The sequence below is a fragment of the Girardinichthys multiradiatus genome, chromosome 5, assembly GCF_021462225.1.
Source record: "Girardinichthys multiradiatus isolate DD_20200921_A chromosome 5, DD_fGirMul_XY1, whole genome shotgun sequence".
NCBI lineage: Eukaryota > Metazoa > Chordata > Actinopteri > Cyprinodontiformes > Goodeidae > Girardinichthys > Girardinichthys multiradiatus.
Window position 1 is genome coordinate 47,651,430 of NC_061798.1, and position 15,005 is coordinate 47,666,434.

Genomic DNA, 15,005 nt, shown 5'->3' on the forward strand with positions numbered 1-15,005 from the left:
TGCACGTCCAACCTGAGATTTGAACCAATAACTTTTTTTAATGTGATGCAAAAAGGTCAAATACCTCAGCACCTTGCAGCCTAACCTTTTTCAGATACATGTTTTTTGTATGTTTAGCCACTTAACTATGAATTATTCAGGTATTAAAGGCCCCCAGCAAAGGTGGTTGGGGGTGTTAGGTGGGCCAATAGCCACCCCACAGAATATTTTTTATGCATGAATTTAAGAGTGAGAAGGACAAGCTTTGATGAGTTGTGACATTCATTTATTTAATGATTTTTATTTGTGGGCTGCACGGTGGAGCAATTGATAGCACTGTTGCCTTGCAGCAAGGATGTTCTGGGTTTGACTCCCAGCTGGGGTCTTTCAGCATGGAGCTTGCATGTTCTCCCTGTACATGCGTGGGTTCTCTCCCCGGCTACCTCCCATAGTCCAAAAGCATGAGTGTTAAGTTAATTGTTTTTCTCTAAATTGCCCTTGGGTGTGTGCATGGTCGTTTGTCCTGTGTGTCTCTGTGTTGCCCTGCGATGGACTGGCGACCTGTCCAGGGTGTACCCCACCTCTCGCCCGTAAACTGCTGGAGATGGGCACCAGCTCCCCTGTGACTCTGTATGGAAGAAGCAGGTATAGAAAATGAATGGATGGATTTTTATTTATATCAAGCTCTTTTTTTATGTTCAATATAATGTACCTTTTTGTATGTTTTGACACACTACTGACCCCTTTCTCTAATAATACACCAGGATCACATATTTAGGTGAAAAATTAGGAGAGTGACAGGATTTTAAAATTATATATACTGAGGTATGCTAAATTATACAAAACATGATGTAACATGTCAAATCAGGTGATTTTTAGTATATAAGTACTGGAAAACTAATGGTTAGAGAATTATTTTTATTTTAAAATAATGTATCAGGCTCTCCGAGTTCTTTTTTTCCTATTTCTTAAAGGACTGACTTTCCGATGTTGTTCATCTGCTGTTACTAGATGTTTTTAGGCCTGGGACTTATTTTAGTTCTCCACTAGTCCGTTTTCATGCTGTAGGAACAGCAGAATTTGCAGCAATGGTTACGTACAAGACCTGACAGAAGGTGAGAGAGAACCCGTTCCTGGAGAAAGTTTGTAATGGGCGTGACTAATCGTCCAACGTCACACTTTGTGTCGCCTAGTGTAAGCAGCCCATTGGCTGAATCAGTGCACAGGGGTTCCCGGGTCTAGATTGCAGGGGCAAAAAAATAAACTGAACGTATCACTTTAAAAATCTGCAATCTGTGGTTCAGTAGAGACCACACTGGCGCCCTAAGAACAGTGTGGGAAATATTGTATATTTCGCCTGAGATACTTTGTATTTCAGAACAGTTTACAGCCGGTTACTTGTACTTCTTTATTACATTTAATTCTGTCTGCATAGATAGGTACCTCAAAAGGTAAGTTAGCTCTCCTCCTGGACGACCCGGCGAGCTAGCCGTGTTAACTATCTTGATGTTAGCTGCATTGTCTAGCCCAAATCACAACTAGTCGATTACTAACATCTACAATTCCAAGATTAAAGGTCATTGTTACTAATTGTAAAGAAAACTCTTATTATGTATTTATATAGGCATTTTGAGTTTTGTGCAGCATTATCAGCCTTCCTTCCTTTGTTGTCTTTAAGCAGGATAGCGTACAACTTGTTCCAATGTGGCGTTTCGTGTAAATAACACCTATTTGAAGGCAGTTTTCACTGTTTCTTTGAAAGCCTTTAATGTTTATTGAAATAAAACCCTTCATCCTGACTTTAAGAAATACTCACTGGTGAAGGAAATGCGACGACGCCACAAGTTGGCCAGCGCTAGTGTTAGCTTGTCAAGTAGCAACCTCAGAGTTGCTGTTGTTTCGACAGTGAAAAGGCCGATTTATTAGCACCAACAGTCTCGTTTCGTACAATTTTAATAATGTAGAGTTACCACGCAGTGTTGGTACTATTTACCTGAAATCTCGTCTACCTGAGAACACTCATGAGAGACGTGAATCTGTCACGTCATGCCGCCTGTGAACATGCGACAAATGAGCGAGATTGCCAAAGTGTTGTCAGCTAATACACGAAAGGCCTCAGGCTGTTTATTTATGCACAGAAATGTTACTGAGGTGTGGGACGCAGCATTAAAAGTGCCGTTTAATCAAAGTAAAGCTCGTTTTATCCACGTTTGACCATGAACGACAGCACAGGTCGCTTCCCCTTTTCATCTACAGCAGGTTTCCCCTCTTTGTCTTCTTGCATGAATCTGATGGCGCAGTTCAATGCTGGCTAGCTTGTTAGCCATTGAGAGAAATGTTTACGTGACCAATCAGGTGTGGATGTTCTTTATTGTAGTTTTGTGATCATTGTAATCATATTGTTTCCAGTGATGGTAATGTAGCGTTAATTATAGAGTCAGAATAATCATGTGGCTCTCGAAGTTGGCACTCTATTGACGTGTAAACTGTAAATAATTATCGTCAAATGATGTATGTCATGTAGACTTATACTTTAAAGTCTTGCTACATAGCTTTTGAAATATATAAAAATTTAATATTGAAGGGTGGCATCTTCTATTTGAAAGCCATCAGTATTGGAGAACAAGTCACGGTAACATGTTTTAAATAACCAAATTAAATGGTTTGACCAACTTAAATTCCTATGTGACCTGAATCTCATTCTCAGATTTCAGTGCCTCATGTTAATGACCGATATGTTGTTGTTGTTAATTAGGTCACAAACAAGGAAAACTGTGTTGTTGGAAGGAAACATTATAAATACCCGGTCTTGTACTTCCTTTACTAGCTGATAAAATGCTATCCTGTTGTAAGCTGAGGCTGATGTTCCTGATGTAGACTGACTAAATTATTATTCTATGATGCATGTGGTTCATTTGACATGTAGTTTTAAAAACGCTCATCAGATGTTGTCAAGTGAAATACAGTACTAGTCAAAAGTTTGGACAATCCTTCTCATTCAATGGTATTTCTTTATTTTTATTACAACCTCTGGAACCTCCTTCGTGACTGCTGGAAAACTATTTAAATTGACTCCCTCATGAAGCTCATTGACAGAATGCCAAGAGTGTGCAAAGCAGTAATCAAAGATAAAGGTTGACTATTTTGAGGAATCTAAAATATAAGATGTTTTTTTAAACCGTTTTTTCGTTTGCTATATTGTGGAGCTCTAGGCCTTATTCCCACTGTAGCATAAAAACAACGAGTGGACTGGGATGATGTGGGATATTTTGACCCTCAATCAAATAAAACAAATGGGCTAATTCCTTCAAGGAGAAACATTTTATTCTTTTCACATAACCCAGTTTTTCTACAGTAGACTGGGTAATTACTTTGATCAATTCTTATCAGCTTTTTAAAGACTCAGAGAAGTGTAAAAAAAAAAAAACTGCGAGACTAGGGGTAAACAACTCCTCTGGGAGGGGATTGAGACAAAAACGGCAGATGTTTCAAATGTCGATGGTGCCCGGCACTTCTTTCTAACTTCTGGCCACCAAAATTTCTAACTTAATGCATGTTGAGCTGTCTTTTGTTTTAATTGCGATCACATATTCAATATGAGAATAATCAGGCCGTGCATTATCTACCGTAATAGATGTCTTTTTCAGGTGAATACGTTGGACAGTAGTTAACTCATGCTCTATCTTTTGTTTCAGCACTTAATATTGTTTACCAAAGAAATGGTGATGGAGAAGCCAAGTCCCCTGCTTGTAGGGCGGGAGTTTGTGAGGCAGTATTACACACTCTTGAACAAGGCACCTGATTTTCTGCACAGGTAATTAAAGCAATGCAATATGGGATTTTTATCATTAACAAGTGTTGGATATACTTTTAACTGTTCTGTCATTAGGTTTTATGGGAGGAACTCTTCATATGTTCATGGAGGAATAGACCCAAGTGGGAAGTTGGCAGAAGCTGTGTATGGGCAAGCGGTAGGTACCACACACACATTGATGTATCATAAAGTACAATTTTTTTGCTTGACAAATGGTATTTATTTGTTTTTTTTCTATTATGAACACACATACACGAATAAGTTCAAAGTTAGCTTAGTTTTGGATCTCGATTCAGTCTTGAGAGATATCTGTATAATCTGTTTGCATTGAATTGATGATTTTAGTTCTCTTCATCCACTTTCTTTGCATCTTTTAGGAAATCCACAAGAAGGTCATGTCATTGCAGTTCAGTGAATGCCACACAAAGATCAGGCACGTCGACGCTCATGCCACACTGAGTGATGGAGTTGTGGTGCAGGTCCTTGGAGAACTGTCTAACAATGGCCAGCCAATGAGGAAATTTATGCAAACATTCGTGCTTGCTCCAGAGGTGAGTGCCTCCATCATACAGGGCAGTTTACATGTTAAAGGCAGAGTTGTAATAAGTGATTATTTCCCGAGACTATTGGGTTTGTGGCAGGAGTATCAGGATGTAGAAGAAATACTGTCCTAGTCCAACCTAGACATGAACCTATGAGAAAAGTACTTTTGTATGTTGCTAGGGTTCAGTGGCAAACAAGTTCTACGTCCACAACGACATCTTCTGTTATGAGGACGAAGTCTTTGGAGACTCTGAGGCGGAGCTGGATGAAGGTGAGGTTGTCTTGAATAATTATTGCATAATTGAAAAGTAATTTCCATCCACCTAATGTAAAAACAAAAAAAAACCATCCACCCAACAATTTATTTGCTCCGACCAATCTAGAATCAGAGGAGGAAGTTGAGGAGGAGCAGGAGGAGAGGCAGCCGTCCCCCGAGCCTCTTCAGGAAAGTCCCAACAGCACCACCTACTATGAAACTCACCCTGTTGCGTAAGAACATTTCATAAATCTGAGCAGCTAAAGCTGTTTTGGGAACAAACTCTACCAATATTTGTTCAGTTAGCTACAAATGTTAGCTCGTTATGAGTTATGTAAATCACCACCAGCGGTGAACAACGGCTATTTTCCGTTCTGGTTAACAAAGATCTGTTCTGTTTCATATCAATTTTCTTCTGTTTTATAATACAGTTTATTTATGTAATGCCAGTTCAGATGTAATCTCAAGTTACTTCCCAAAACAAAGTAGTCAGATTCTAGATAACATTTGGTGGTGGTTTGTTTTCACATTGTACTTTTTGCAAGTGAACTATTACTTGTAAACAAAGCCACGGGGGGGGGGGGGGGGTGACGATCATGGCTCCCATTGGACAGAGTGATGGGGCGGGACAGAGCTCAAACCCGGAAATATAGGAAAACAGCTGCAGACGTGCTGCGTGCAGCATATTTTTCTGCATATTTATGCTGTTATTACATCTGCAATATTGTGAGGGTGAAGAGCAGCTCATTTAACACAGATTTTGCGACGTTCTGTTTATAAGTTTGGAACAGTGTTGGAGAATGCGTGCTGAACGCCAAAGAAGACGGTATGCTCTGTGTGCCCGGTCCCACACATGAACTCTGGTCCGTTTTAAAGCGGACCTAAAGTGGCAAGTGTGAATACACCCTAAGTTTTATTTAAATAAACACTGAGTGCAGCAGGACGGCGCTAGCAGCTATGCTGCAGCCTGATGATGTCCCTGAATACGGGGTTCCACAACTCTTCTCCACATCCATCCGAAGCAGGTCTCTAGTCGATAAGTGGCACATTAATTATTAACAAAGTTATTTTTCCAGACTGGAATGATTCAGTTTGTTGGCGTGGAGTTTAAAGAGCAAAGAAATGTGCCATATTAACTGCTGCCAAAGAGGCTGACTTGATGCATAGAAGCAAAGCACAGCAGCAACATCAGGTTTAGATGAAATGATGGCAGGTCTGTCCGCACAACTTCAAGGATGGTGAAATAACCATAAACAGTACACCAGTGTAGCATCATTAAAGTTTATTGTGGGGTTAATAATCCTTCTACAAACAGTCAAAGTTTTAATGAATGGACCGGTTGTTAACATGTTTGGATCTTTGTGTAGATAATGCAAATGTTTTTCTTTTATTGTTTTATATAGAAAAAAATGCTGAATATTTGTAATTAGACACACTGGCCACTATATCAGGTACATCTGTTTGATTAACACAAGTAGTCAGGCACATGGCAGCAGCTTAAACATTTTGGCATCTAGATGTGGTGAAGACAACTTGGGAAGTTCAAACCAGGCATCAGAATGGGGAAGAAAGAAGAGTTAAGTGACTTTAAACGTGGCGTTGTCGGTGCTAGATGAGCTGCTCTCAATATTTCAGAAACTATTAAGCTACTGATATTTTAAACACAACCAACTCAAGGTTTTACAGAAAACTGAGAATGGTGAGTTTACGTTGTCTGGATTAAGAATTCATTGTTGACGTCGGAGAGTAAAGAAGCAACGGTAGTTTAATACTTTTTACAACCAAATAATGTAGAATATTATCTGTGAACTCATGACACCATGAAGTTGATGTGGTTATAGCAGCAAAAGACCACACTAGGTGCTACTGCTGTCAGATGGGAACAGGAAACCGAGGCTACAATTCACACAAGCTAAACTGTAAGCCCTCAGGCATGTTTTATGATCTGTAAATAATAAAATTAGATTTTGGTATGACCCGCCCCGGCCATTGCAGTCCTTAATATTAGTCGCTCTTCAAAAACCTTCTGATTTCTCCTGGCCCCATGGCCAATCAGTTGAACCGCAGTCCGTTCACGTCACATGTAGTCCGTACTCGGCCCCGGTCATACCTGCTACTGAGTAGGTCCCAAAAAAATCACCAGGCTGGAAAAAACCATAATAGAAACACTTGCAAAACGGGCTGAGTGGAGCCGGCCTAAGTAGAGCCAGTGGAGGAAAGGCTTTAAGTACTCGAGTCTGCTCTGTAATAACCTCTCTATAGTGGCTGAGTGGAACCTCCAAATGCACATTAAGACCTTTAATTTTTTACTTTCTGCGTGCATTTTACAACATTTTGAACTGTGCCCTGCAGTAATGGTGTAGAGGAGCCCATGGAGGAGCCAGCCCCAGAACCGGAACCGGAACCTGAGCAGGAGCCAAAAGTTGAGGAGGGTAAACCTGAGGTAGAAGAAAAAGTTACGGAAGAAATGGAGGAGAAGGCACCTTCACCTGCGCCTGTAGAGTCTCCACCAAACACCCAGGAGCCTGCCAAGGTAGGGTTCAGTGGCTTCATTTGACGACGCACACCAGAATTTATTCAGTCCTACTTATAGGGATGACTTTTTATCTCTGTAAATCCTATGTCTTCCTAACCAAATATAAAGAAAAATTTTATTTCATAGGCAGATTATTCAGTTGTTAGCAGTTGAGGTGCAGATGATCATAAACGTTTGGTCTGCAAGAAAGCATTGAGAAAACATCCACTCTGGTTAGAAGTTTCGTTACTATATAGTAAACTCACAGTGATGATGTAAGGTCTGTGCTCAAAGGTCCACCAGTCAAAGTATTATTAACAAGCATAACAGTGCATTAGCAGCCCTAACAATGCATCATTGCATTCATTACAGCCTTTCTCCTGGGCTTTGGTGACCAGTAAAAACCTGCCTCCTTCTGGCACAGTCACCTCCTCTGGAATCTCTCCACATGTTGTTAAAGCTACAAGCTCACAGGTAAACTTCTAGTCACAACTGTTGTATTAACATTATGAAACCAGATTTACTATGTCTGATGTTTAACTGTATAAATGGGCCCTGGTGGAGGAGTGTTGTGCCACATTCATCTCAACCCAAAGAAACACATCAGCATTTATCATTTAGGACTGATCTGAAATGATCATACTATCTCCTGGTCATGGTTTTATAGATGCTGATGAGATTAAATCATTTACATAAAGAGATTAATGTCAGTTGAGCTTTGAGTTTGACCCCTGGGTTTTGCTTGTATTTTTTTATTTTAAGCTTGTAGTCTAAACGGATTAAACATGCCTCCCTGTGAAAATTTGAAGAGCAATAATACATTTTGTAATTTTGTGAAGAAAGACTCTCTTTGTGTTTTTGTTCATAAAAGGTCTGAATTATTCTATAATTAATCTGAGCAGGTTTTTCAATTTGGCAGCCATTTTTCCGGTAGGGGTCATTTTTTTTTTTTTTTTAAACTTCAGAAAGTAATGTACCTCTATAATTTAATTAAATGCCAAATTACGTGACATTTGTTACATAAGTAAGGTAATAAAATGAATGCGGCTTTAAAAAAGTTCAAAATTTGGACCTGAAAGATGCAGCCAACACAAGTCGTCATTCAGACCTTGACATTTCTGTTCAGATGCTACAAAGCAATCACCTTAAGTAAAATCACACAAATGGGGCGATAAAAATCAACCATCACCACATTCTACAGCTACAATCTACAGGCATAACCAGCTCAGATTTTTTTTTAATGATTTCTAAATAAAAGTTGGAGCATGTGACTTATTTATTTTAATGTATGTCCTTTTTTTAGCAACGGGTTGAGGCCAAGCAGGAGACCCAAGCAGCACCTCCCCGCTCCAGAGATCAGCGGACCCGTGATAGACCGACCTTTATGCAGCGAGGTCCCAGACCTGGTAATGATAATTCTACTCAGAGATTTACTTTGTTTCATCTTCTCCTTTTTTTTTTTTGTTCTTTTTCTTACTATCTGCACGTCTTTCACTGTCAGACGGGGTTCCATCTGCAGAGTCACAAACGGGGAAACCACACTTAAATTTTGTCAACAAAGGTATATAAATCTGTTGCTCGTCTTCTTATCTGACCTCATCCTATTTTAAAATATTGTTCAGCTGTGATGGGGATGATGCGTTGTTGATCTCATGCATGCTTTGTTGTACCTCGCAGGTGGAAGAGATGTTGAATCTGGTGACATGGATGGCAGACGGATTGTTCGGTACCCTGACAGCCACCAGCTTTTTGTTGGCAACCTACCACATGACATCGACGAGGCTGAGCTCAAAGAGTTCTTCATGAGTAGGATTATTTTTCCTTTCTCTTAGCATAAGATCCACTTTTTATCATCCTCAGACTTTTGTAATGGTTATCTGATGCTCTCGAGTTAAACTTGCTGGTTCCTGTCTCGTAGCGTACGGCAATGTTGTGGAGCTGCGAATTAACACCAAGGGGGTCGGTGGAAAGTTGCCCAATTTTGGATTTGTGGTCTTCGATGACTCTGATCCTGTGCAGAGAATCCTGGGGGCCAAGGTAGAAGGGGCATGTATCAACATTTCATTACATTTCATTTCATTACCCACTTGTCTGTTATTGTGTGTGTAGTTATTCGATGTTTAAAAGACCGACTTTCATGTTGAAATGTCATACATCATCAGTGTTCCTCTAAAATTTATATCAAGTTCTTTAAAATCAAGTGCAAATCAATCAGCCTCATTCCTATTGGTACCAAGGATGGTTTTCTTAGTCTCTGATGATCAGGTTCTTTGTGCCATCTGCAGTCTAAGTTTCAGATGAAACCCTGGTTAGGCTCAGTCTGCTTCATAGTAAATGCCTAAGCGTGGCTTTTTGTTTTATTTTAAATCGGGAAAATATGTACTTCCTGAATAATAAAACCAGTTGGAACAAACCAGAGTAATGCACAGCAAAGCTTATACTGAGTTTGAGACCCACTTGTTTGTGTATACCAGTAAATAACGAGCCCTGGTTCATATGTAATAACTGTGCTCCCCTCTTTGCAGCCCATCATGTTCCGAGGCGAAGTGCGTCTGAATGTAGAGGAGAAGAAGACGAGAGCGGTGCGTGAACGAGAGACCCGAGGCGGAGATGACCGTCGGGACATGAGACGCAGCGATCGGGGCCCCGGAGGTTCAAGAGGCATCATCGGACCAGGAATGATGCGTGAACGCGATGGGAGGGGACCGCCACCTCGAGGTGGCATGGCTCCCAAACCTGGCATGGGTCCCGGAAGAGGTTCTGGTGGGCAAGGAGAGAGCCGCTTTACAGCTCAGCGTCGCTGAAAAGAGCACCACCTGTAGTGTGGAAGTAGTATCGTGTTCTTCATCTTCAGCCGTTCTCATTAATGAAAAGAAATCGTCATGTATAAAGTATATATTTGGTGGTGTATTTTTTTTTTTTTTGGCTTTTTTTTCCCTTCTTACTTTGGAATGTGACACAGCCTGTCAACCATTTGTTTGTGAAATAGACAAAACAGGCAAACAGAAAAATGTTCGCTTATTAGTTGTGAGCTGAGCATCCTTTCGGGTGTCTCAGGAGTTCAAACTTAAATTTGTCAATTTGTGAATAAAGGCAACTCAAGCAGGACTAATCTGCCACGTTTAGGAGGGACTGATAAGACTTTAATCTACAGCAGTACAGCCCATCAGTTTCAGAGAGATTATAAACCTTGACTTAACTGAGGTGTTGATTCATAAAATTCCTCAATTGCACATTTTATATCGTAGTTTTCTGCCCATTATTGTCAAGGAAGAGGGAGATGCAGAATTGGTTGCAGTTCCAGAAGAAAAGCTTGCCTTTCACCATTTCCGGTTTGAGAAAGAGACCAATGCTACAAAATTGCATAATGCACTCAATATGCACTAATGGGTACTTTCGTCTCATTACGTTGGCGTCCTGCCTGGACCACAGCTGGAGAGGCTTGTGTTAAAGTGATACAACAGGTCCGTTTCACAGCCTGGCTCCTGTGACCAAGGTACTTCTCACATGTTTGACCCAAAACTACTCTGCAGTCACTGTTGGATGGACAAGCTGACAAGCAAATCTACATATTTTTTTTTGTCATTTGTAAATTAAAAGTTTGGCTCCTGGACTTGACCTTTTACCAAATGAGTGGGAGACAAAAGGATCAACAGATCGATGATGGTGGTTCGCTGTTTATATTTTGATTCCAGCTTTCTGTTTATTTTTAAAAAATGTTTCCTGACTGCGAAACTGGGATGAGCGAAACCATTCCTCCCTCTTCCCTCCCTTCCTCTCATGAGTGCAGAGTATCTGAATAAATGTACAGCAAAAATCAGTTTACTGTATGTTATGCTTTTCTGTGTATGTTTTATTTTTTTCTCCACTCGATATAAAGAAAAAAAGCATGATGGTGCCTTCTAGTTCACCTCTTCAAGTCTTACTGAAAAGCGGTTCGGGGCTTACAGAGCTGCCTCTCTTTGAACTATATTCTGCTGGGAGCAGATGGAAATACAGTATTCATAAGATTTATGTTTTTCAGGTGCAGATTTCACTCTTTCTGTACTGTTTGACTATCTAAGCTGATCTGCTGTGAGCTTTGTACATGTTTATTTGCTGTAATTGTCTTCTCTGGGGTTTTGTAGAGACAACAGGTGCCTGCAGTTGGTTAAATGGCTAATAAATGCATCTAAGGAACTTTCACAATGAAACAAAAGGTACATTAATGATGGTGACGATGAAATGTTTAATCCCTGGTTTAACAGATCGTGGCTCTACATGGGCATGATGTACTGTTCAACCTTTTTGTTTTTGCACCTCATGGCAGCACTTTGGATAAACCTTGGACTCACACGTTTGTTTCCCAACAACAGTTTTGTACCTGCAGCCTTCAGTCAAGTAAATAATTGTGAACATTTTTCTATTGTCAATGCATTTGTATTTTCATATGCTGATCATTCACTGTGCTCATTTTATTCAGTGTTTTGTTTTTTTCCTGCTTAAGGCCAAATTGGTTGGCGCTGTGCTCGTTTGAACCCTTTTTTTTTTTTTTTTAATCATTCGGTAAGGAGGGAAGACTTTGGTTTCAGTCAGAAAGGACGACATGAGCGTTTAATTTGTCTTTGTGATTATTTTGTCTTGCACTGAAATGGAAAGTTAAATGATGTAGCATTTTTTTTTTCTTGACAAAAATACTTTGGTCTTCCTGGTCTGGTGGTGTTGCACTAACTCCAAGGTTCCTGGGACAATCTGTCGTTCTGAACAAAGGACTTTCACAAGAATTTACCCAACTTTGAAAAATGTGGAAATCCAAAATGTTTGCTCTCTTTGTTTTGAGGTGGACTGCTTGGTTCTCTCCTGTAGGCGACTCCATTATTTGTCTACTAATTGCGAACCGTGGACCTTTTACAGCTGTCATTATTACAGCATCGGTCCATGAGGGGAGAGGGGGAAGAAGAGCCATCATGCTTTCAGAACAGTACATCTTAGTAAAGGAAATGTTGTCAAAGTGTAGAAATGAACGGTCTGATTGGTTTTGAAGACCACTCCGCGTTCTGATACTGTTCAGGATCCTCAGAAAGAAGGAATCTAAATGAATTTCCCCCCTGATCAATATAAACCGTTCCAGTCTTTTCTGAGTGAAAATAGAAATCCCTGGCTGGTTTTAGCAGGTGTGGTGAACAGCTGGCTGCCATCATAGTTTCGCTGTGTTTACCCTTTAACTTTATTCTAGTGCGAAATCTTGCAGGTGGAGAATTCTTTCATTTTTAGATTTTAGTTTAGGTTTCTTTTCCCGCTTTTGCAATCCTGAATGTGTTGGATTTAAATACAATAAACTACTGATAACAGCTCTGCTCACATTGTCATGTTTACATCTCATTTAGAGGTTGTGTTGATGTGGTACGGTTGAAAATGAAACATTTGGTGAGTTCTGTGTTGCCGTGTGACGTCTGTAGGTCATACGATGTTTATTACCAAACATGTTAATAAAGCTCTGCTCCCTATTTGAATCATCTGTATGAAAGGTACAGAAAATTGAGTTTATATTCACTTACCTTTTTCATAAACCTGAATTATTTTTTTCACAATACAATCACAAACTTCAATGCATTTTGTGTTTGACTTTATGTGATAGACAAATACAGTGAATAATTGTTTTCTTTTAATAATTATAAAAATCTGAAAAGTGTGGTGTGCATATGTATTCTGGTGCCTTGAATCAATACTTCATATTACCAAATTTCGCTGCCCTCACAGCTGAAAGTCTTTTGAGGCATGTCACTACCAACATTGTGCTCCTTCTCGAGTCTTTTGCAGCTTCAAACAGGTTTTCTCCCAGGATTGCCCTGTTTAAGCTCCCTCCATCCTTCTGTCTACCCTGGCCTTGCTGAAGGAAAGCTTGATGCTGCCACCTATTTTTACAGCAGGGAGAGTGTATTCAGGGTGATGTTTCTGCTTTATTTATCGAATAAAATGCACTGAAATCTGTGGCTGTAAGGGGACAAAGTGTTGGAAGAGTTCTGGATGCTTTTGCAAGGTACTGAGTTATCCCACAAGTTATCTTGTGCCATTGCTTAGGGAAAAGTATGGAGGTTGATTTAGGTGTTTTCCAGGTCTAGATATTTATTGAAAAGGCAAAATACGTACTGAGAAATTTGTGGACAATTATGGAGTTTTGTTTTGAAAAATGTGTAAAACCTGTGTATCCCATGGGCCAGAACCTCTTAGGTTTCCAGTTAGAGAAGGTTAGCTTACATGCAAGGGATTTCCTTTGTTAGGATCAAAGACAAGGAGCTGGGAGAGGAATCAAAGCGTTGACTGCTTTGGGTAAACGGTTGTGATAAATACCAAGGCCTAAAATAGAAACCATAGGATGTGCATTCAGTGTAAAGATATGACATGTATGCCTTCTGATCCTTTGCTGGACACACAACCTAAATTTTCTATAAATGTGCTTTTTTCTGCAGGCAACCACTTTTAAATGCTTCACCGGACCTGCATCTAACAAAAGTTCTGACATTATCTCCTTGTCTGTTTTTGGATGGTGACTCAAGCGTCTCAGTCAGTTTTATTTGTATGGGAGTTTAAACACAGCTAAACATTTTTAACTCTTGGAATTTCCGTTGCAATTTATTTTTGTTTATTACCTCAGACACTTAACTCTGACCTCAGGAGTCACTGGGGAACAAAGGCTCCTCAACTAAAGGTCTTAAAAGATTTTCGAATGAGTTTTACTCTGAAGAGCATATTATAAAAGAATGGGAGCTAATGCAAAATATGTATTTCAACTTATCTAACGACAGAGAAATAATTATAATTTTAAATATTGTAATACAGGTCCTTCTCAAAAAATTAGCATATTGTGATAAAGTTCATTATTTTCCATAATGTAATGAAAATTTAACATTCATATATTTTAGATTCATTGCACACTAACTGAAATATTTCAGGTCTTTTATTGTCTTAATACGGATGATTTTGGCATACAGCTCATGAAAACCCAAAATTCCTATCTCACAAAATTAGCATATTTCATCCGACCAATAAAATAAAAGTGTTTTTAATACAAAAAACGTCAACCTTCAAATAATCATGTACAGTTACGCACTCAATACTTGGTCAGGAATCCTTTTGCAGAAATGACTGCTTCAATGCGGCGTGGCATGGAGGCAATCAGCCTGTGGCACTGCTGAGGTCTTATGGAGGCCCAGGATGCTTCGATAGCGGCCTTTAGCTCATCCAGAGTGTTGGGTTTTGAGTCTCTCAACGTTCTCTTCACAATATCCCACAGATTCTCTATGGGGTTCAGGTCAGGAGAGTTGGCAGGCCAATTGAGCACAGTGATACCATGGTCAGTAAACCATTTACCAGTGGTTTTGGCACTGTGAGCAGGTGCCAGGTCGTGCTGAAAAATGAAATCTTCATCTCCATAAAGCTTTTCAGCAGATGGAAGCATGAAGTGCTCCAAAATCTCCTGATAGCTAGCTGCATTGACCCTGCCCTTGATAAAACACAGTGGACCAACACCAGCAGCTGACACGGCACCCCAGACCATCACTGACTGTGGGTACTTGACACTGGACTTCTGGCATTTTGGCATTTCCTTCTCCCCAGTCTTCCTCCAGACTCTAACACCTTGATTTCTGAATGACATGCAGAATTTGCTTTCATCCGAAAAAAGTACTTTGGACCACTGAGCAACAGTCCAGTGCTGCTTCTCTGTAGCTCAGGTCAGGCGCTTCTGCCGCTGTTTCTGGTTCAAAAGTGGCTTGACCTGGGGAATGCGGCACCTGTGGCCCATTTCCTGCACACGCCTGTGCACGGTGGCTCTGGATGTTTCTACTCCAGACTCAGTCCACTGCTTCCGCAGGTCCCCCAAGGTCTGGAATCGGCCCTTCTCCACAATCTTCCTCAGG

At 40.2% G+C, this 15,005-nt stretch overlaps 1 protein-coding gene across 6 annotated transcripts; it reads left to right on the plus strand.

Moving 5' to 3' along the window:
- Window positions 1–1,254: 1,254 nt before the first annotated feature.
- On the plus strand, window positions 1,255–12,437 carry g3bp2a (G3BP stress granule assembly factor 2a). Of its 6 annotated transcripts, none has more exons than XM_047366042.1 (13): window positions 1,257–1,430; window positions 3,675–3,793; window positions 3,869–3,950; window positions 4,171–4,344; window positions 4,517–4,607; window positions 4,720–4,825; window positions 6,945–7,125; window positions 7,480–7,581; window positions 8,411–8,513; window positions 8,609–8,668; window positions 8,785–8,913; window positions 9,026–9,144; window positions 9,633–12,437. In XM_047366042.1, the coding sequence occupies exons 2-13, from the start codon at window positions 3,699–3,701 to the stop codon at window positions 9,909–9,911; spliced, it is 1,521 nt and encodes a 506-aa protein (XP_047221998.1). In that variant the 5' UTR covers window positions 1,257–1,430; window positions 3,675–3,698; the 3' UTR covers window positions 9,912–12,437. The 6 variants fall into 6 exon arrangements, with proteins under 6 accessions (XP_047222003.1, XP_047222001.1, XP_047222002.1 ...); XM_047366041.1 differs by having other exon boundaries at window positions 1,258–1,430; window positions 9,026–9,153; XM_047366045.1 differs by lacking the exon at window positions 8,609–8,668 and having other exon boundaries at window positions 1,256–1,430.
- The last annotated feature ends 2,568 nt before the right edge of the window (window positions 12,438–15,005 follow it).

Bases quoted from the DNA above. Each gene is read 5' to 3' on its own strand.
- g3bp2a (XM_047366041.1), top strand. From the start codon at position 3,699: ATGGTGATGGAGAAGCCAAGTCCCCTGCTTGTAGGGCGGGAGTTTGTG. The intron at 7,582-8,410 runs GTAAACTTCTAG...TCCTTTTTTTAG, and splicing joins TTAAAGCTACAAGCTCACAG to CAACGGGTTGAGGCCAAGCA. The intron at 8,514-8,608 runs GTAATGATAATT...TTTCACTGTCAG, and splicing joins GCAGCGAGGTCCCAGACCTG to ACGGGGTTCCATCTGCAGAG.